At 35.9% G+C, this 23,299-nt stretch overlaps 1 protein-coding gene across 1 annotated transcript in view; it reads left to right on the top strand.

Moving 5' to 3' along the window:
- NT5DC1 (5'-nucleotidase domain containing 1) overlaps window positions 1-23,299 on the top strand; it is a 251,990-nt gene that overhangs the window by 125,449 nt on the left and 103,242 nt on the right. Inside the window, exons 7-8 of the mRNA XM_036769032.1 lie at window positions 12,738-12,912; window positions 15,907-16,004. Of these exons, the coding sequence (XP_036624927.1) occupies window positions 12,738-12,912; window positions 15,907-16,004 (273 nt within the window). The remainder of the gene's footprint in view (window positions 1-12,737; window positions 12,913-15,906; window positions 16,005-23,299) is intronic.

Here is a 23,299-nt window from a genome sequence, read left to right as displayed (position 1 = left end):
GAAAAAGAAATGGCAAACCATTTCTATATCTTTGCCAAGAAAACTCCAAATGGAGTCACAAAGAGTCAGACTCAACTGAAAAGACTCAACGACAAAGCAGCAACAAAGATAGTGAGCTAGATTGCTTTCAGAAAATTGCAAAACTCATTTAACTTCCAAAGTTTACTGGAAACAAAGACTCATCTTTTACTGTTGTCTTAGGGCTGTGAGATCTATGTTGAGATTTGTTTCCAATAGCAAGCACAGTGCCTTGCAGATACTAGATGCTTAATAAATATAAGGCGTCCCAAAACCTTAGCACTAATACCTATTAAAGTTTAAAATTGCTCAAAACTTGATTTGTCCTGTATTTGTTGAATTTTTACTTTATTAGTTCATTAAAATTTTTATGTTTTGTATCAAGTCTACTTTGAGTAATTGATAACTGTATCAAAGAATTAGTACCTCTTGAACATTCATTTAATTGAATCTGCAGATGTAGGCAGTGTAGTGCAGTAGAAAACACCTTGGACTTAGAGATTGGGGGGGGGGTTTGGATCCTTAGACATGTCACAACCTCTCCTAACCTCAGTTTCCTAACTGATAGTTATCCAAAAGCAGAATAAGCTGCCTCAAGAGGTAATGGCTTCCTTTGGTCTAGAAGTTTTCAGATGAAGACTGGATGAAGATTTGTAGGGGATGAGATAGAATTCTTCTCAGATAGGAGTTATATTGGTGACATCTGGGGTCCATTCCAGCTCTGAGAATCTGTGACATTCAATTGTAGTTCTGAATATGTCTTACTTTCTTACATATGGCAAGATAATTTGAAACTTCTTTCTTTGAAGAATTTTGAGCAGAATAATTTAGGAAACAGTGCACCCTTGTGATAAAAGATGATTTTTGAAGCTGTTTCTTTGAAAACCAAACATCTTTTTTAAAGGCAATTCAGAAGCTATGGAGTTGAAATATTGGGGTGAAGAAATGTAAGATTCTGCTGCTTTCATTGTTCATCTTTATTGTTCACGTTTCAAGTGGTCAAGGAGTATAGGTAGATAGATAATTCAGGGAGTGCCTAACTCACCTGTATCCTTGTATATAAAAGCAGGAACTGGCCTTCCCCTCCTTTTGTCTCTGGAAATTTTCCTTTCCCTCCTAAATAATGAAGGAGTAGCTTCCCCTCTTCCTTTCTGCTCCAAATTCTCTACAGCCTGGGATGTTTTAAACCATGGCTCACTCATTGTCTGTCAGGAAAGTGCATTTTGGAGATAGTACTGGACTTGGTATCAGGAAAACTTGGGGTAAGATCCTCTCCCTAACACTTATTAGTTATGTGACCGTGGGCAACTTCTTAGACCTCAGTTTCTGTATCTTCCAAAGTCTTGCTATATTATCTATGATGGTCAGACCATACCTAGAGAATCGTATTTAGTTCTAGGCGGCACATTTTGGAAATTATATTGCTGTGCTCTGGATGCCGTCCAGTTAATTTGTCAGTCACGTTGATGAAAGGCCTTAAGGTCATGCCATATGAGCATCATTTAAAGGAATTGGAGAAGAAATTACTTCGCTGTCTTCAGGTATTTGGAAGGCTGTCACATGGAAGCAGGTTCTGCCAGGCCAAAGAAGGTATCAGTAGGAATGATGGGTAGGAGTTGGTAAGAGGCAGATCTAGGCTAAGCAAATGCTTTATAATAAGAATCATCCAAAAGTAAAATGCTCTGATTCATTGGAGTTCTTTAATCAAAGTCCAGATTACTCTTTGTCATGGATGGAGTGGAATGGAAAAGCATTTATTAAGCACTGATTGTATGCCAAGCCATTGTTTGACATAGAGGAGCTTCCTGTTCAGGTATGGATTGGACTTGATGGATTAAGGCCCCTTCCAATTCTGAGTTTCTGTAATTTACTTTTCAGTGAATAATGAGGGCAGTTTTTATTGTGAAATCTTTTGCACTTGTAACCTTTGTTTCACTTAAAAAATTTTTTTCACCCCATTCCTCTTTGTTGCTAGGTGTTAAAACAAAACAAAATAAAACAAACTTAGAAATGCATAAGAATGCTGTGTATACTTGCTTCAGTGATGAGAGTGACGTTCCATTTCTATAGTGAGGTAAGGAAAGGACAACTGGTCAACTGCTCGTAGGCCTGGAAAAGGGCATCCTGGGTATGTCAGTGTGGTTGCCGTTACGCTATGACGCGTGACCACAGAGTTAAGCGTGTTCTGTGGCTCCTTAAATATTAATATTATACACAGCATTAAACAGGGAGACATGCCCAGTGTCACAGAAGATTACCTACATAGAGTCCAAACAGAAGATGGTTTCCCTATTGATGGTGAAGTTCTTCAAATGTTCTTTTTTGCAAATGGCACTTAAATGTATGGAAATCCAGACCACTATTCATTAGCATTGTTCATTATTAAAAGAGATTGACATATCATATCATCCTGTTCTCCTCAGATAGGCACTGCTGCCCATGGACAACAAACCTGGCCCAGCATTGTACTGTGGAGTTTGGATTGCCTTTAGGAAACCCTGTGCAGTAATGCTGAGGTGGATTGTTTCTGCACCAGTTTTAGCACCAGTGTTTTAGCACCAAGTATATGACTGTATCATGGAATGCTATAGTATCTGAAGAATCAAAATCTCAGGTTAACCAAAAGACAGTGAAATTAGGTGTCAGTAGACTAGCATATTACTACCAAGAGTAAGTTGCATATGAGAACTAGAGTTAAGAGATGTCATCAACTCTGTGTAACCAGAAGAGAATGGTTATATAATGAGAGTGAGGGACAGCACAAGTACAACACTATGGGGGCAGCTAGGTGGCACACTGAATAGAGCACCTGCCCTAGAGTCAGGAGGTCTTGAGTTCAAATGTGGCCTCAGATACTCGACACTTAACTAGCTGTGTGACCTTGGCCAAGTCACGTAACCGCAATTGCCTTGCTCTCCTCCCTCCAAAAAACAAACAACAAAAAAAACAAGTATAATACTATGATCCCCAAAATATTAAAAGAACCAAAGAGATGAGATGATATGGAGGGGTTTTATGTCTAGGTAGAAAGATTATACATGTTTATTAAATTGTGAGTATGAAAGTAGTTTGTCTCTCACTACCATTAAAAATTGTTCTCTGCCAAATATTTAGAGGAATAAATTTATTTCTTTTGCATTATCTGACCGCTTGATTCTGTATCCTAACAAATGCAGTTGAGGCTTAAACATTAAACTTTTTTAAAAAAGAGTATTGACAAAAGACATTTAGTACATATTTAGGACTAATATAAAGGAAAATTGTGTGTATTTAGAGTCTTCCCCCCACCTAATCTGTGTAGCTTAGGTTTACATAATGGCCATAACATCGAAATATTGAAAATTAAATGTCTGCTTCTAACTCAGACAACAAAAATTAATTCTCTTGTAGAGAGCTGTTGTATATGTTTTTCAACATGCAGCATTATGTTATTTGGAAATGGTCTAGGTATTTAGCTTTCCCTAAAGCTACGATTTATTAGGAAACAACAATGAACCTTTAACTAGGGACTGCAAGTAATGTTGTAATTATCTCATCTACGATACTCTGGCTGATATTTGGACAGAATATTTCAAAAAAATTACAAATCGAGCACATGGTATTTATATAATTTTTTTAAAGGCACTTTGTCCATGTTGATGAAGTAGTGATGTGGCACATTTGCCTGTTAAACTAAAAATGAATCTATAGCCAAGGTGTGTTATCTTTTTGCCACTAGAGGCCTTTAAATTATAAATCCAATTTGACATCTGTGAGCTGTTCTATTTTTTTTTTCATGTGAACATGAAATGTGAAACAGGATTCTGTTTCCAGCTTTCATTTTGTTGGCGCCACACTACCTAATACTTATTTTAGACTAGCTAATTTTTGAGATTTTAGGACCATCTATTTTGGAATCCTATTATTTTCTTATTTGAACTAAAAAATTGTCAGAACTGGATAAATGAAAAATAATAGTAAAGTCACTTGTTTAGAGTAGCAAAAGAAAAAACTAATACCTTAAGAAATTAAGTGACATTGCAGACTCTGACCTGATCTGTTTTTGTTACTTCAATAATCCATGAAGCTACTGAAACTGAGTGTTTTACCCCCAGTATTATTCATAATACTCCACCTCCTCCCTCCCTTTTTTTCCCTGCCCTTTTTCTCATTCAAGTATGGGTTGGATAAGATCCCTTCCAAAGCTGAGATTTTGTAGAATCAATGGAGTGATATAGATAGTATAGCTTAAGACCTTCATGAAAAAAGGATTACATTATTTCACTTCCTGTCACCCAAAATTGTAGTGAAGTGTTGCAACCTACCTATCTTTTTCTTGTTAGAACCTGCCAGAGTTTGTGCTCCTCTGGCATAGCCTTTTAGAACTCAGGGTCTCTTTCATGTTATAGTGAGACAGAGGACTACAGGATTACGGATACAGAGCAGGAGGGGGGACCTCAGAAGCCCATGTGGTCCAACCCTTTCATTTTATAGTTCAAGAAATGAAGGCCAAAGAAGTGATATAAAATTACTACAATATTGTAAATGTAAGTGACTCACCAATTAACTCTTACAGGCTGTAGGTAGAAATGTTTAGATATCTAACCTCTTATCATGGAATGCTACAGTATCTGAAGAATCAAAATCTCAGGTTATCCAAAGGACAATGAAATTAGGTGTCAATAGACTATCATATTACCAACAGTAAGTTGCACGTAAGAACTACAGTAAGAGATGTTATTAACACTATGTGTAACCAGTAGCGGAAGTAAGATGGTTATATAAGGAGAGTAAGGGACAGCACAAGTGCAACACTATGGGGGTCTGAGGTTTTTTTTAGAACAACTTTATTGATATGATGATTAGCCAGTACGTTTATTAAATCCTAATCTCCAGCCAGGCAATGTGCATTTGTCAAACGATCCTGTCGGCGGCCGGACGGGTGTGCCCCACAATAGCACCCCGTGCTCCCCGACTACCGCCTCACACTCACCCTGCCCACGGGTCTTCGGACGTCTCCGGCTCCTCCCGGGGGACGCGAGAGGAGAATCACCAGACAGCCACCGGAATGCGACAAGCAGGTTTATTGCAATGGCGTACCAGAAGTCTTACACAAAATCCCACTGACCCTCTCTGGGGTGCGCCTTATATTGGGTGTTTCGGGTTGGCTCCTCCCCAGTTCCTCCCCGAGGGTGGAGCTCCTCCAGTTGGAGCCGCCCCGGTACTGACGTGACAGAAGCCACACAGGCACTGCTGCGTCAGCAGGTCCAGACTCCCTGGCGTCTCACTACCCCCTCAGGAGGCCCAGGTCCAGAGCGCCCCTAACACGATCCCAAAATGGTTCTGGGGTTATTAACTCCAAAGTTCTCCTTTTAGTAATTAAGCAGATAGATGAACAGCAAGAAGCAGGTCTTTGTCCTGAGGAAGTGAATAGACTCTTCAAGCTATTTCTTTGGGTTTTTCTTATGCTAGTATCATATTTATCTTTTCTTTGCCCTTTTCAGTTAGTGAAATTGCAAAATCTTGATAAGTGTATGCCCTTACCTCTATATTAGAGTAAATAAGATATCTTCTTTTTATGCCCCCAGATCTTTTGCAATAAAATTTATAATCTCCAATTTTTGTTTATTTGTTCAGGATTTATTTATTTTTCAGTTTGTTGGACATAAACTCATCTTTAAAAAAAAGAAAGAAAAATCAAATCTTTTGTCACTTTCAAAGTTTTATTAATGATCTGATATTTCCTTATCTAAGGTAATATAATTAAGGAAGAAATGTGGCATACAGTTATGTAGTGAATCCCTATATAACCAGTTATTAACAAATTTGTACCAATCACTGAGGGAACTACAAAGATGATGAGTAAGAGCAAATTGGGCAGAGTAGAACAGGGAACACTTCTTAGAGAAGTTCATAGTTGAGCTGAGACCTTGAAGGAATACTGGGATTTCATTAGAAGTGAAGATTGTATTGCAAATATAGGAAATACTATGAGTATTTCCTGAGAAAGAACAAACAGGAAATGGTATGGCATTGGTACAGCTTGGCTAGAGCTTAGTGTATGTTAAAGGACTTGCATGGGATAAGGCTGGAAAGCCAGACCACAAAGGTCCTTAATGGATACCATAGAGCTTCCAAGCAGTAGGGTGCTAGACCTGGTATTAATAATACCTAGGTTCAGATTCCACCTGTTGCACTTATTAAATTTGTGACCATTAGGGAATTATTTAATCTCTCAGCAATTCAACTTCTCCGTCTGTAAAATGGGAGTAATATTAACTAATGCGCAGAGTTGTTGGGAGGTTTAAATGAGATCATATGTGGAAAGTGCTTTGCAAATCTTCAAATGCTATGTAAATGTCCGTATCATTTTTTTTTTATTATTGTGCTAAGCTGATGAGTTTGGATAGTGGAGAGTCACTAAAGGTTTTGGAGCACTAGAATAATTTCATGTTCATTTATTTCATTTAGTAAACATTAAGTGCCAATGCCATTCTGTAGTAGACAACATCTTTACTGTGACATAGTTGATTGAAAGATGTAGGCAATACAGAATCTCACTGTTGTTTTTATTGATTATGAAAACCTTTTTGATCTAAGATATAAGAAATTGATTCAGACATACAATAATAGCCATTCCACAATAAATAAATAACAGTTTTCAAAAGGAAACAAAACGAAAAAAAATACCAGCTACTGACAACCATATAAAATACCTCAAATTACTGAAAGCAAATGCAAATTAGAGGCAATTCTGAGATTCTGCTTCATACCCATTAGATTGGTAAAGATAACAAAAAACAAAAATGACAGCTCTTAAAAGGGCTGTAAGAGGAGAGGCTCATTTTGTTGGAGTTATAAATTGGTCCCACCATTTTAGAACCAATTTAGAATTGTACGCCCAAGGTCACTAAACTCTTATGCCTTTTAACCCAGCAGTACCACTACTAGACCCAAAGGAAAGAACCCATACCTACAAAAATACTTATTGCAACACTTTTTGTTGTAGTAAAGAAATAGAAACAAAATGGGAACTCATCACTTGGGAAATGATAGAACAAATTATAGTATATAAATTTAATGGACTAATATTGTGCCATGAGAAATAATGAAAAACTGAAAGAGAATGTAATGAGAAAAACCAGGAGAACAATATATACATTGACTACAATATTGGAAAAGAAAACAGAAAATCTTTGGAACTCATCAAAAGACTGATGGAGCAGATGATGAACTAGAGGCAAAAAATAAAACTTATATTGTCAGACACAAACAATTTGTGAATTTATTTTGCTTGACTGTACTTATTTGTTGAAAGGGAGGGTTTTTATTTGTTGGGTGGAATAAGGGCAGTAATGGTACTTATGCAAAAAGAAGAAAAAGAAGTGTCAATGAAACATTTAGAAAATACATATGAAGAAAAAAGAAATTTAGGAGACCAGACAGGCAAGGCTGTATTGGTTCAATTATGTTAAATTTAATACACTTTTTAAAAAAAACAAGTTGTGTGTAGTAAAGATTCAGGATTTTATGCGTGTTCCTCTTTCTCTGTTCTTTTTATATCAGTTATTCAACTAGCATTTTTTAAGCACTGGAAATACATAGAAAACTAAAAGACAATCTCTGCTTTCAAGAAGTTTACCATGTAATGGTAGAGATAACATGCAAATAACTATGTACAAAAGATATGTGTGTATGTATGCATATAAGCATGTATATGTGCATGTATATATGTGTTTACATGTATAGAGAGATAAACAGGCATATGTCCATTTATGATAAATTGGTGATTATTATCAATAGAGGGAAAGCAGCAGTGTTCGGGAGGATCAGGAAAGGTTTCTTATAGAAGGTGAGACTTTAGCTGAGACTTGAAGAACACCATGGAAGCTAGGAGGAGGAGTTAAGGAGACAGCATTCCAGGCAAGAGGTAAAGCTAGTGAAAATGCCCACTGGGTGGTGGAGTGTGTTGTGTGAGGAACAGAAAGAAAACCAGTAATACAGCAGTCACATTTGTTGTATTTCTCAAGTTCATAATTTTTAAAGAATGTTTAAAATTAAAAAACAAAAGCTTTTTATTTGCCAGAAGAAAAAAAAAACATTGCGTTAAAATCTCATCCTACAAAGTTTGCCCTGCCTTTCAGAATCATTGTTTCAATGACCCTCTGATCATAAATATCAAATGAGGCATAAAACAAGAAGATGCTCTAAGTGTGAAGAAGGGTCCTATAAGGATAGACCTCCTGTGCTTAAATTGAGTGTGGATGGGTATGAGAGTCACAAGGTTGGGCAGTTGTGGATGCATTGTGATATGCATGATGGGAGTGAACATTCAAAGAAATGAGATCACAGATCCTTTTGATATCTATGAATAATCAAGCAATAGGCCAAGTTTATTAAGCACCTACTATGTGCCAGGCACTGGGAATGCAAAGAGAATGAAGGAAGCATTCCATCTGTGCAAGAGGCTTAAATTCTAAAAGAAGAGATTAGTACGTGTAAGCATATACTGAGGAAATATAAAGCAGTCGACTACAAAGTAGTAAGAAAGAGGGCACTAACATTTGAGGGCATCAGGAAACACTTGATGTAGAAGATGGTGCTTGAGCTGTGTTTTGGAGCATAAGGGATTCTGTGTGTCTCAGGTGAGGAAGAAGTGCATTTTAGGCACAAGGGCCAGCCAGTGCAAAGACCTGGAGACAGAGTGAAGTCATTTCATGTGTCAGGAATAGGGAGAAGGCCATTTAGCTGGATGGAACAACTTAGGCGAGACAGTATTATGCAATGAGTTTGGAAAGATAGGTTGGGACCAGAGCTAAACTAATAGAGCTTTAAAAACTAAACAGAAGAGTTTAGCTAGTTTATCTAGAGATAATAGGAAGCTACTGGAGTTTCTTTAAGTGGGGGACTGAAATTTCGATTTATGTATCTAGGTCCAGACTTAGGCCTAGATCATTCAGAAGTTTTTTTAAAAATGGCATGATCTGTGTTTGCTCGCAGTTTAATAGGAGGATGAGACATAGTCATGAAGGAAATGTCAAATGGAGAGTTCTGAGAAATTCAGGGAGGAAGAAATCACTTCTAACTGATGTGATTAGACAGGAGATGACTCGTGAGGTGGTCTTAGGGCTAGGATTCTGTTCTCTTCCTGAGGATTGGGGGAAAGGCTGTGTAGTATAGAGGCAAAAGAATGAAACACACTGAAGAACAATGAATAGCAGCATTATAAAGTGTTCAAAAGGAGTACCATGAAATTTGGCCAGAAACTAGGTAGGCTGGAGCAAGAATAAATGCCGCGCTAAAGAATTTATATTTTACTTGATAGGGAATGGGAAGCCTCTAAAGGTTTTTGAGGGGAGAAGTGATGTGATTTGTTTTATCAAAAATTACTTAACAGGAATAGAAAGGATGGAGTGGCAAACTAGTAAAAGTAAGAAGCTATTGTAATAGTTTACAAGTGAAAAATATTGAGGGTTGAAATCGGATGTGTAAGAGTGGGATGTTCAAACAGGAGAATGACAACAAATGTTACAATTTTTTTAATTTAATATTTTATTTTTTCCCAACTTAATGCAAAAACAATTTTTGACATTTCTTTTAAAAATTTTCTAGTTCCAAATTCTATCTCTCCCTTCTTTCCCTCCCCTGTCCTTGAGAAGGCAAGCAATTTAATATAGGTCATACATGTGCAGCCATACAAAACATATTTCCATATTAGTCACGTTGTGAAAGAAAACCCAAACCAAAAAAGAAAAAAAGAAAGAAACCCTAAGAAAAACTTAAGTTTTAAAAAAGTATACTTCAATCAGCTTTCGGACTTCATCAGTTCTTTTTCCAGAGGCGGATACCATTTTTCATCATAAATCCTTTGGAACTGTCTTGAATCATTGTATTGCTGAGAATAGCTCATTCACAGTTGCTCATCATACAATATTGCTATTACTGTGTATAATGTTCTTCTGGTTCTTCTCACTTCACTTTGTATCAGTTCATGTATTTCCAGATTTTTCTGAGAGCATCCTGCTCGTCATTTCTTATTGCACAATAGTATTCCATTACAGTGATGCAACTTGTTCAGGCACTCCCCAATTGATGGGCATCCCCTCAATTTCCAGTTTTTTTCTACAAAAATTGCAGCTATTAATATTTTTGTACGTATGGGGCCCTTTTAGTTTTTTTTTTTCAAATTTCTTTGGAATAGAGACCTAGTAGTGGTATTCCTGGATCAAAACCTATGCATAGTTTTATAAGCTTTTTGGCATAGTTCCATATTGCTCTCCAGAGTGATTTGATCAGTTCATAATAGTGCATTAGTGTCCCAATATTTCCATATCCCCTCCAATATTTGTCATTTTCCTTTTCGGTCATATTAGCCAATCTTATAGGTGTGAGGTGGTACCTCAGTGTTTTAATTTATGTTTCTCTAATCAGTCGGGATCTAGAGCATTTTTCATATGACTATAGATAGCTTTGATTACTTCTTCTGAAAACTGTTCATATTCTTTGACCATTTATTTATTGGGGAATAACTTATATTCTTATAAATTTGACTCAGTTCTTTATATGTTTGAAAAATGAGGCCTTTATAAGAGAAACTTTTCACAGTTATGATTACTAACTGTATATTTCCCTCCATCCTATTTCCTCCACCTTTTTATCCTACTCTCTCTTTTCACCCTATCCATCCTCAAAAGTGTTTTACTTGTGACTACTGCCTTGTTACAGATATTTTAAAGGTAAGAAATGACAGTATTTGGCAATTGATTAATATAATTAGAACTTTACATTATTAGGTAGGTCAGTATAATAGGTGCGAGATAGATTGGAGATGTATCACAATGATAATGACAATATTGCATTAACCTGTTTGAAAATATTCTAATTAGTGATGAAAAACTGGGCAAATGGATGGAGTAAAGTGATACTTGGGGATTCACTCTTATTTTCCTATGCATACATAGGTACAATTAAATCCTTCCCTCCAAATGTATTAAAGAGAACCAGCAAATATCCCTAAAGTTTAAAAAAAATATAGAAGATTAATTTGAATGACCTTTTTTTTCTTTTTTATACATAAAAAATGTCTTCCTGGATGAAGACTATTCTCCAGTTTTTCAGTGTGAAATTTATGCATAGCATTCACTAGGTGGCACTAAATACACATTGGCAAGATGAGAAAGTGGGTAGCTCTCCAAAGAGTGATGTACTGATACTGTACAAATGAATATAAAGTTTCTCTGTTAAGCATTTCATACACTGTACATCTTCTCTCTCATAAATATTCTACTTAACATATCTTCCAGGTAAAATAGTCTTATTGGAGTATTTATGTATTACATATAATACCCCATCTCACCCTCTCTTTGGCCTCAAGAGGTTTTGAAGATCTGGGGAGACAAGACTATGCCCAAGTACCCTTCAGTATAATGTAATAGTTTTACTATATCATCCGCCATGGTTTTCCTTTATGTTTTTTTTCTGAGCACTAACACTTGTTACTTCTTTTCCTATTTAATCTTCTTTTTTTTTTTTTTTTTTTGGAGAAACTGAAGGAAATAGAATTTTCACTTTATTTTTAAGTAAAACCATTTTGTACCGGACATTTAGACATACCATGACTCTAAATCATGTCTGGGATTTACTGACTCAAAGAATTAACCACAGATGTCCACAGAGAACACAATGCTGCAAGGGATATTTTTTTTTTGGTCTTTTGATGATCTCATGGTGACACACGTTATACTAATTGTTGAATTTAGCTTTTCTATTTAAGTTTGTTTTGGGTTTGTTTTATTGTTTTTTTTTCCTCTGTCTGGTATTTACTGAAGTTTGTAATTGGGACTTAAGAAGTGAAAAGCATCCCGGCTTATGTTGCCTTTGAGAGTACTCTCAGGCTGATAGAGTTATACCATTCTTTGAGGTCTAAACCCTTTGTTAATCATAGCCTGAGGAAGCACTTAGGTAGCTATCCCTTTCTTCCCTCAAATCCAGTTTACTTCTCAAGAGGAATTGGAATAAGAACTGACCTGTGATTTCATTAGTATGGAGAGCTCTGGGTAAAAAACTTGTTAAATGGAAGTGGTTAAATGACTTACTTGCCCAGGGTCACACAAACCAGTGTAGAACTTAAACTCAAGTTTTCCTGATCTGGACATCACCCGTCTATCCACCAAGCTATATACTGCCTGAGAATTAGTTTTACCCAAGAAATATTTTATGTAAAAATCAATCAATCAGTATGCATTTAGTAAGCATCTGCTATGTTCCAGGCACTGTACTAAGGTTTGGGGCTACAAAAAGAGGCAAATGACAGCTCCTGCCCTTAAGCATCTTATAATCAAAAAGGGGAGACAGTATGTAAATAAGCAAACAACAAAGCAAGATACAGGAAAAATAGGATTAACAGAACTTCACATCAGAATTAAGAGAAGTTGGGAAACATTTCCTGTAAAAAAAAAATGAGATTTTAGTTGGCATTTGAAAGAAGACAGGAGGTAGAGATGAGGAGCGAAAGCATTCCAGGCATAGGGGACAGCTGGAGAAAATGATAATAAAGCAGCTTATGTCACCTCAGATACCTTTCTCTATACCTTTAAATTGTTTTACATGTAAGTTTTTGTATACATTTAAAATAATTAGGATTTCAGAATTGTTTAAAAGCGTGAATGACCAAAGGTGTTTTTTTTTTGTAAAGAAAACTACAAAAATTTAATTGCAGTTTGCCACTTTGTTTGTTTTAGAAAACTCTGGAATGTATTTCCCGGAAGTTAAAAGTGATCCAGGAAGATATTTATTGATTTGTCCAGAATCTGTAAAAAAGTGGCTTTATCAGCTGAAAAGTGCTGGAAAGGTTCTTTTTATAATGACCAATTCACACAGTGACTACTGCAGACTTCTTTGTGAACACATTATTGGGTAAGTATTAACTATGTCAAATCTTCTTTCATTTTTATCTCAGTCTTGAAAAGAACCTCAGTACCATTTAGTATACCCTGTATCTGACCACGAATCCAACATTATCAACAAGGGGTTATATGGGCTCCATTTGAAAACCTACAGCCATTTTTCTACAGTCCCAATTTTTATAAGTCTTATTTCTTATATCAAGCATAAATCTTCCTTTCTGTAACTTTCACTCATTTACTCCCCCTAGTACTTCCCTTTGAGGTCATGCAGAACAAATCTAGCCCCTCCTTCCCTAAGATATCCCTTCAGAAAATTCAAGCTAGTGATCATGCCCCTCTAGGTCTTTCTTTTTCCCTGTCTAAATATCCTCAGTTCTTCTAATTGATCCTTCTATGACTTCATATGATCATCTTCACCACCCTAGTCTCCCTCCTGAATAACCTCTACCATTGTCCTGCCTAGAATGTGGCATCCAGAATTGGACAGAGTAATCTAAATATGTGCTGACCAATTGCTTTGCAACTGGATCATCACTTCTTTTCTTGCAGTTTGACTTAGTTAGCTTGACCGCCATTTTGGTAGCCCTGTAACACTGCTCATTCATATTTAGTTTGGATCCACTAAGACTCCCAAATCTTTTCCATTCAAGTCTGTACTTATAAAGTTGATTATTTGAATCTAAGTATAAAATTATGCATTTATCCCTATTCAATTTAATAATATTAGATGCAATCCCTTCTTTCTTCATGATCTTTCTGGTTTCTGATTTGACATTCAAATTTTTAGCTCTCCTTGTCATCTTCATGTTGTCTGCAGACTTGGTCAGTTTAACACCAATTCCTTAATATAAATCATAATGGTGGAAAAAATGGGTACAGTATATTTATACATGCAAAAATGTATATACGTATATATGCAATGTGTGCACACATGTGCATTTATACACATGCATAATGCATAAACATATATACATATATACATGTATGCATATATGCATAATGTGATACTAGGTCTTCCTATTTCTCCCAGGCTAACAGGAAACTTTTCCTAACACAGGCTTATTTGCCTCTTTTTAGGCAGTGTGGTAGCCCTCTACTTCAGACAGTGCTGGACTTAGTGTGGACACCTCATCAGTTTTAATTCTATTGCAGCTCAGAACTTCCAGACTTAAGCAATTCACTAGCTTCAGCCTCACTTGCAACAGGGAAAATTTTTGAACAGTACAAGGCCAGAGGAAAGCCTGGGGGCAATTCACTAGAGACACCACTCCACCTGGATATTAGCTTGTAGGGTTTGTTTATTCAACCATTTCTGATTCCACCTAATAACCAACATCTAGCCCATGTTATTCCAAACACTCCCTAGACAATCTAGAAACCCTGTCCAAAGAGGGAATGAGAATATTTGGGATGACTTATCCTTATGATCACTACTTCCCTTTCTATATGTTTACATGCCATCCCTTTAATAATGCATTCTAGAATTTTCTGTTTTGAAATGTCATAGGGCCAGTGTAATTCTATATACTTACCTTTACTTCATGTGCTCCCATTCTTACGAGTTCCTAAATTTTCCATCTATGATACCTTGCTTCTTAAACAGCAGAGCAGCATATCACATAAATGATAATTGAAACAGTGAGAGTGGAAGCACAAATAGGAATTAGAAAACAAGACAGGAATAGAATGAAACTAAGAAAGGAATTGGAGTTGGTAGGGATACAACAGATACATAGTAGGAATCAGAGAAGGTTGTTTAGCTTGATCTGCGTTGATGGGGAAATTTCTCCAAATTCATTGAACAGCAATGAAATCATAAATCTAGAAAGGAAGGAAGCAAGGAAGAGGAAGGCAGAGAAAGAAGAGCAAATTGGTAACATTCTGTCTTTTTTATTTCTGTTTATTTTTATTTTAGTATTGAGTATTTAAGTATTTAGTTTTTTCTTTATTTTCGTTATTTTTATTTTTTTCTATTTATTTATTACTTTTAGCATTCTTTTTTTTTTTAGATTCTTCCAAGCCCTCCCTCAGCCATTGAGAAAGCAAGCAATATAACATTCTGTCTTAAACTTTTGACTGTCATTATGAGACCTTCATTCTAAAATGTTCATCATACCAGAAAAGAGCCAGATGTCTTCAGTGGTTTCCAAACTGATAGGCCGCACAAGCTGTCTTGGCTAATTTAACTGTACTAACATAGCACCCTATAGTTTATTGGTATTTTACAATGCCCAGCACAGCAATAGGCACCTAATAAATAGTTGTGCAATGACTGATTATTTGGTTATTTGAAGACATAATTCTCTGGTTTCTTAAGTTGTCCATTTGATTTTTTTTGGTTTTTGGTTTTTGTTTTGTTTTGACCTGGTCTTTGAAAGCCTATTCTACTTCCCAGTAGCCTCTGTTCACATTTTTAGAAGATACAAGCTTTTTAAGGGCAAATTTTCTTTGTCTTTGTGTCTCTTGTACCTAGCTCAGAATAGATGCTTAATAAATTCTTATTGAATTATACTGAATTTCTCATGTTGAAATTTTACTAGATCATCATTCAAAAAGATATTGGTATAGCGGGAATAGTATTTTCATTTACTGCTCAGTTCATCTTGGGTGAACCATTTGCTCAGTTTCCCCTTTGTAAGGTAAGACTGATTATACTTCAAAGAGTTGCTGTCAGAGAAGTGCTTGGTAAACATTGAAGTGCTACATGTCAACTAGTAGTTGTCATTGCATAAGATTTCATAGTGAGAAAGAAAGAAAATGTTTCTCTTTTCATGGTACTTTAGTGTTGTCAAGTGACCTATAGTCGCTTGCTTTTAGTTGCCACTGTTACTCTACCCCTAAAATGGATAAAAATACTCCTCCTCCCCAGTTAAGTTTAAGAAACAGTGTTACATTGGACAAATAATAGGAGTTCAGAGTTTTTGCTTTTTAATAGTTTATGGATTTCATCCAGTTATTTTCAATACATTCATTGGAAATTTCACTCCTTTTCATTGTCATATAGGAATGAGTTTACAGATATTTTTGATATTGTGATTTCAAATGCTTTGAAGCCTGGTTTCTTCTCCCATCAACCAAATAAGAGATCATTCCGAACACTTGGTAAGTGTTTCTTTCTATGTGTTGCTGGTTTGTAAATTGTGCTTCCTAATTTTGTAAAGTAGTTGCAGCAGCAAAGTATAATAAAAGAATCATAATTCAGAAGTTATCTCATAGAATACTATCACCAGAACAGAAACAACAGTCCTTAGAAGAAGACCAGAATTAAGATTGGAGAGGGAAGAAACAAATGCTTAAGTAGGGTAGTGATCACACATAGTGACGGAAACTTTTTTTTTTCTATTAAGATACTGCAGTTTTAAATTGCAAATTGGAATGCTACTTATTCAATAGACTTACCTTTAGCAACCACCTAGTCCTGTGCATGGCCCTTTGCTAAGCATGGGAAATAAAGAGATGAAAAATACAAATCTTGGAGCTCACATTCTAACAGGGTGGGAAGGCTATAATATTACTATGATACGAGATCGTATGTAATAGAGGTTTAGGAGACATCTGGAGAAGGCACTCTAGAGATGCAGGAGAAGGAAAAAGTACACTTTTAGCTGCGGGGATCAGGGAGGTCTTCATGGCATATGGTAGATAAGGTGCCTGTTGATTAACCAATTGAAGGAGGTGGCAGAATGATAGTGGAAATAGCACAGAACTTAGAGTCAATAGGGTCTGTTTTTGAATCCCAGCTGTATCATTTACTAGGAGTGTGACCTTTACCAAATCATTTAACATCTTTGGGCCTCAGTTTCCTCATTTGTACAATGAGAGAAATTAGATCAGCTGATCACTGAGGTCTTTTGCAGCTCTTAAATCCATAATCCTTTGAGGTGAACCTTGTAGGAAGACAAGACTTCTCAACCAAGATATGAGAAGGAGGTATATTACAGGCATGGAGGATGATCTGTACAGATGTACAGATGACGATGATATCAGAAGGAGATCAGGGGACAGCTAATAATTGTTTGATTGGAATATAGAGTATCTAAGTGGAATTAATGTGAAAAAACAAAAAGTTAGATTAGAAACATTGCAGATGATCAATTTAAAGAGCTTATATTTGTCCTATATACTCTAGTCTAGAACAAAAAAGTATGCACATATACCGAGCCTCAGATTCTCCCCAACCGATGTTGTTTCATATTCATTAATACATGATCTTAACTCAGTGACATCATAGCACCACAAAACAGCTATTTCCAGGCATTCAGTAAATATCTGTTGTTGGTGATGATGATGGTTTTCCACTGAAAAGCATTTTAAAAAGTCAGGACTAACCCAGCATTTTTTCTTTTCATTTACTATCTTTGTTTTTTAAGTTGATTGTGAATTAAAAGGAGCAGCTGTTCAGTAGCCAACCAAAGATTTTATAGGAACAAATAGACTACATCAGCCTTCTATTTTTTAATTTTTATTTATCTTATTTTTAAGTTATGGAATAAAGCAAGCATTTCTATAACATAGTATAATACAAATAAAAGATGAATTGCACATGAAACTGCAAATCCGTTATGTATAACTTGCTATTCTTTTTAAATATTGATAAAATTGACTTATAAATTTCTCTTTTCCTTTTTTCCCTACCCCCACCCTAAAGATGGCTACATATATAGACATATATGTGTATACATGCATATATATATATGTAAAGTCATTCAATACATACTTCTATTTTTCAGTTCCTTCTCTGGAAGCAGGTAGCATTGGCCTTCATATGTCCTTTGTAGTTAATTTGGGTATATATAATAGTCAAAATGATTTATTTGCTGTAAGTTGTTCTTAAAACAATATTGCTGTTACTATATACAACATTCTCTTGATTTTGCACATTCCATTCATCATTATTTCATGCAAGTCTATCCATATTTTTCTAAGATCATCAAACTCATCATTTCTTACAGCACGACAGTGTTCAATCACAATCGTATGTTACAACTTCTTCATTAGCTTTCAGAGAATTTCTCACTCGCTGGAGAGCTATAAAACAGCTACCAATTCTTTAGCATAAACTTTTTGAATTGTGTAAGACACAATTTCTGGTAACAGACCTAGAGACAGTATCCTAGCTGTGGAAAAGATGCCTTTCCATAAAGAGTTCAGGTACATGTTAATCAGTATTCATGGGTGGAAAAGATGACAATTGCCTTTGTAGGATGATTGCAGATACCCCTTCCCAGTTAATAAGACCACAGGATCATAAGTCTAGAGCTAAAAAGAATCTAAGAGATCATCTAATCCAGGGCTGTCCAAAATACGGCCTGCGGGCTGCATGCAGCCTGCAGTGTGATTTTATTCAGGCCTGCCTGTGGGTTTTAATTTTCACAAGTGAAAAAATAAAATAATAATTTGCATGGAATGAGTATTAGATTTTTCAATTCTATTACTAATAAATAATCTTGATAAGTTTTTAATTCTATCACTAATAAATAATCTCGAAGTTAATGTTAAACAGTGTTATGGACAGAACATACAGCACAGAATTTTCACTCAATCTGTGGGATGCATTCCATCTGTACCATGCAGACTAGTCAGTATGCACCTACCTTTATACTGTTGTGTTGTCACTTTGTTGTTTTGTGTTTGCTTTTGCACTTCGCCTGTTATATCGATGACGTGCGTTCCCCCACTTTCTATTAGTATACTGTATTTTTTATTCTGGGTGCGGCCCTTGAATAATTATTTTAATGCGGCCCTAAAATAACCTAAGGTTGGACAGCCCTGATCTAATCCAACTCCCTTATTTTACAGATGTTAAACTAAGTGGAAAATTAAGGGGCTTGCCCAACATCACACAAGCGAGATTGAACCTGGGTCCTCTGGCTCCAGAGCCCAGACCAGATGATGGGAAGAATATGACTCTGAAGAGACTTAGTATTAATAATAAAAATGAGAAGGGAGGGAGAGGGAGGGAGCGAATTCCTCACTAGAGCTGCTCAGCTAGGTGTAACATAAGAATAATTGGAGTAGAAGAAACCAGTAATTCACAGGAGAGGCAGTGATACTTACAGCCTTGGATCTCCATACACAAATGTGTAGCGAATGGGTAGTAAACTGAAGTGAAGTGTTATTCTCTCTGTTCCTCTTGTTCGAACTTTCTTTTTCAAATAATATCGAGACAAAGGAATTGTTGTTCAATCGTGTGTGAGCTTAGCACGTTCATGGTCTTGTCTAAAGACTATTATTCACTTTTTGCAAGTGGGAAAAATAGAAATTTAATCAAATGAGTAATATATCACTCCCATATTTCTTTTAGAAAAGTAATTTTGGTAGGCGAACCTAAACTTAATCTTTAAAACAATTTTTCATAAATGTGCAGACTTTGAATCTTCATAAGTTTCTTTATATTTGATTTTCAATCTGTTCCACATGATCATATAGTATTTTCCTATCTTGCTAGAATGTTTTCTCCAAAAATAAAAGAACTGAATATATTTCTCCTAAAAGAATAATTTGGTTTTAAAAATAATTTGCTATATAACACCTCATTTATCAGGCACTGTCAGAAAATATGCTATTGCATGTAAGTGAATTTTTCAGATAGTTAATGCAACCTAAAGCTTTTTTTAGCACCAATTTTTATTAAATTCTTTCTAAAATGTATTATATATTTCCTTGCTATCTGAAACAGAATAGGCTGAATCTGATTCCATGGTGGCCATGGTTCATTGCTTAATAAAATTGCATAATAAAATAATGTATCCATCATTTTATTATGCCATAATGTGTTGTTAACCCTCAGCAGGTACCAGCATGCATAGGGAAAAGACCTCTTACTTGTATAGTAATTGGTCCCAAACTGTAGTATGTTGCTCATTCTGTCTCCCTTTTAATTTTTGTATCCCCTTTCTCATTGAATTTATCTGTTTCCAGTGACATCCATATTTCCTTTTACTTTTGTTTCCAACCATTTGTTTCTGAAAAAGCAAAATCAAACTTGTTAGAAGTACACATGAAATTAGAATCTGTGAGACCCACCCTGGGTGAGAGCCTAAAGACGTTTAAAGTGCATAAGCTTTATGCTGCCCATCTTGGCTTCTTAAAGCCTTCTCCCTCTACTTATTTCCAGATTTGAAGCTTGAAGTCATCAGAAACTTGACCTTAAATAGGCTGTTCCTGTATTTAATATGATAAAAACCTGAGGTTTTCACGACCAAAATGGAACTTTCCACCCCACTCTTGTCTGGATCTATCACAATGAGAGCATTGTTTAATGTTAAGAAAACTTACCCTATAAGACATTAGGTCAGATAACTCTGGAAAAATCTACCAGTGCAGGAGAAGCATTTCCTCCTTACTTTTGACCCTAATGAGTAGCAGACTATTTATCTTTCCTTATGTTGTAGTGGTGTAAGAATGCCAATATTTTTCAAATTCAGCCATCGGGTATTACAGAGGAATGTTTACTCAAGGGCATTTAACCACTGAAAATAATATATTTTAGTTGCTGTTTGTCTACAATGTAAAACATGTATCAAAGAGTAGTTGTATGCCTTCTAATGACTGTGGGCAAAGGGCCAGCAAATATTTGCCTAAACTTGTTCAGTGGTAGCTGACTGCTGAAGGAAGGAAATCATCAGCTGTTTGCTGCCACCTAAGAAGCAGTTAATCATTTCTCCCAAAACTTAGCCCTATGAACTAGAAAAAGTTTGAATCCAGTGAACTATCTATTCACAGCAATTTTGTAATATTTTTTCATTTGAGAAGCATTTTTGTGTTTTCAGTTGTTTGTGTTAAGCTGTGCCCCAGGAGTAACCCAGCAATCTGTAGAGCCCAGGGCGTATCACTTTGTGGGGGCCCCTCTCCTTCCAGTCTCTTCTATTTTTTTAATTCATGTGAAATCAAGTTGAGTCTATATCAAGGGGTAGTCTTGACAGAGAAAAAAAAAGTCATTGAAGGCCAATAAGCATTCTAAGGGGCATTCTCTTGGGAGTACTAGAAGTAAAGACTGATTATATTTCTGAAGTTTGGACAATGTAATGGAAAGAACACTGAATTTGGAAGCTGAGGACCTGATTTCAAATCCCAGCCTTATGCTGAAATAAAAACCAAATAGCTTTTTAGAGTTAATATCCCTGATAAATATGGGGCCCTTAGAGAGGCCTTGTCATGGCCTGGAGGGTAATCTACTTAGGTATTGGTACTGATTGAGCCCTAGCACTTGTTTTTGAAACCCATTCTTCCTCTGACAAACCATTTAACTTCAGAGTGATGGTGTGCCCTAAGACTTGCTGAGCTCTGATTCATGGACTGACAGAAAGAGGAAGGCTAAAGCTGTTACTAGTCTTTTTCTTTTTTTTCTTTTCCCTTTCCTTTTTTCCCCCCAATGAACCTATATTTCATTGGCAGAGGGACCTTCCACTGAGGAAACTACCTTTACTAATTGCATCTGTTCTGTAGCTTATAGTCTTAAGAGTTCCCTGGAATACGGACTGATAAGGTAAGTGATTTGTTTGCCCAGGATCACACTAGAAACTCAAATCAGAGATAGAATTAACTAAGGCCTTCCTAACTCAGAAGCCAGCTTTCTATCCACTGTTTCAGCTTTCTTTTTTTATTCTGAACTTAACAAACAGCAAATAAGATGAATGTTTCTTTAGTCGAAGTGGAACAGAATGTTATACATAAAGCTATAAATAATTACTTAAAATTTGTTTTTCTTAATTGCGTAATAAATTCAACATGTTTATTGTCAAGACAGTCCTGCTTGTTTGTTTCTTCTACTGACCTGGTCTCCTCTGTATATTTTTAAAATGCTTCCATTTTTTCTTCCTTTTTGCCATTTTATTAACCCTATCTAGCCCCTTCCTTCTTACCCCTCAACTCCCTCCCCATGATAGAAAAATTAAACCTTAGTATCAAAGATGGATAGGCAAAACAAATCCCTACAATTGGCCGTGTCCAAAAATGTGTGTCTCATTCTGCACCTTAAGTTCATCGCCTCTCAGTCACAGGCTTGTGTAGCATGTTTCAACACAAATCTTCTAGTTGGTCATTGCATTGATGAGAGTTCTTAAGTTTTTCATAGGCTTTGCTATTTTTCTTTTTTTCTTCTTTCTTGTTTTTGTTACTGTATAATTGTTCTCCTGGTTCAGCTCGCTTTACTCTGCATCAGTTCAAAAAGTCTTTCTGCATTTTTCTGAAACCCCCCTTTATTATTTCTTATACTACAATAGTATTCCATTACATTCTTACTATGCCTGTATCATTTTTTCATGTGTCTGTTAATAGTTTAGATTTCTTCCTTTGAGAACTGCTTGTTCATATGCCTGGATCATTTATCCATTGTTCTTTTGTTCTTAAATATTTGAATCAGCTCCTTATATGTTTTGGATATTCAACCTTTATCAAAGAACTTTGCTGCAAAGAATTTTTTTCTTAACTAACTGTTGCTCTTCTAATTTTAACAATTATTTTTGTTTGAACAATAATGTTTCAATATTATATAATCAGAATTGACCATTTTATCTTCTGAGATTCTCTTTGTCCTGTATTTGGTCATAAACTCTTCCCCTGCCCCTAGTTGTAGTAGGTGTCTTTTCCTCCCTTGCTCCTCTTAATTTGTTTAATTTATGTCTATATCTTGTATCCATTTGGAGCTTATCTTATAGTGTAAGACATTAGTCTAAACCTAGTTTCTGCAATACTGCTTTCCAATTTTCCCAGAAGTTTTTGTAGAATAGTCGAGATTCCTCGACCCAGTAGAGACAGTCTTTTGGTTTATTGAATGTTATGCTACTATGTTTATTTGCTTCTCCTTGTTGTACCACTATCCTAGCTTTCTATCCACTCCCCAATGCTGCCTGTCAGATTTGGCTCTGGATGGGATCTTAAGGGTCATCCAAATCCAGCCCCATAATTTTACAGATAAAGATAGAATCATTTTTTAGGGGCGACATGAAGGCAAGACTATGGAATAAGGAGTTTCTTGGCAGCAAACGACAGAAAAGAGGAAGAATGGAAGTAAAGAAAGAAGAATTTAGAATTGAAGGAAGACTTTTTAAAAAGTCAGTGGGGCTAGGGAATTACAGTTTGAATTTTGAACTTTTTATGTTCTTCTTCCTCTATTCTCCCAAGAAGTTTGAGATAAAATAAGTAGTTCACAAGTCCTTCACAAATGTATCCTATTCTATTTTCTCCACTATCCCCAGGGTACCATGTTTCTTATATCTAAATATGGCAGTACGCTATAGACAATATCTTGAAACTCTCAGCCTCTATTCAGGATCTACATAGGAGTCTTAGATACTTACTTTTAGGTAGTTACTGCTGCCATATTTGATCTGCTGTTTCTCCTCTTATCCCTCCCATCTCTCCCCTTGTTGGGATTCCTAACTTGTACAACCAAG

Source organism: Trichosurus vulpecula, chromosome 7 (assembly GCF_011100635.1).
Source record: "Trichosurus vulpecula isolate mTriVul1 chromosome 7, mTriVul1.pri, whole genome shotgun sequence".
NCBI lineage: Eukaryota > Metazoa > Chordata > Mammalia > Diprotodontia > Phalangeridae > Trichosurus > Trichosurus vulpecula.
The sequence above is the reverse complement of the archived record's forward strand: the minus strand, read 5'-3'. Positions and strand labels throughout refer to the sequence as shown.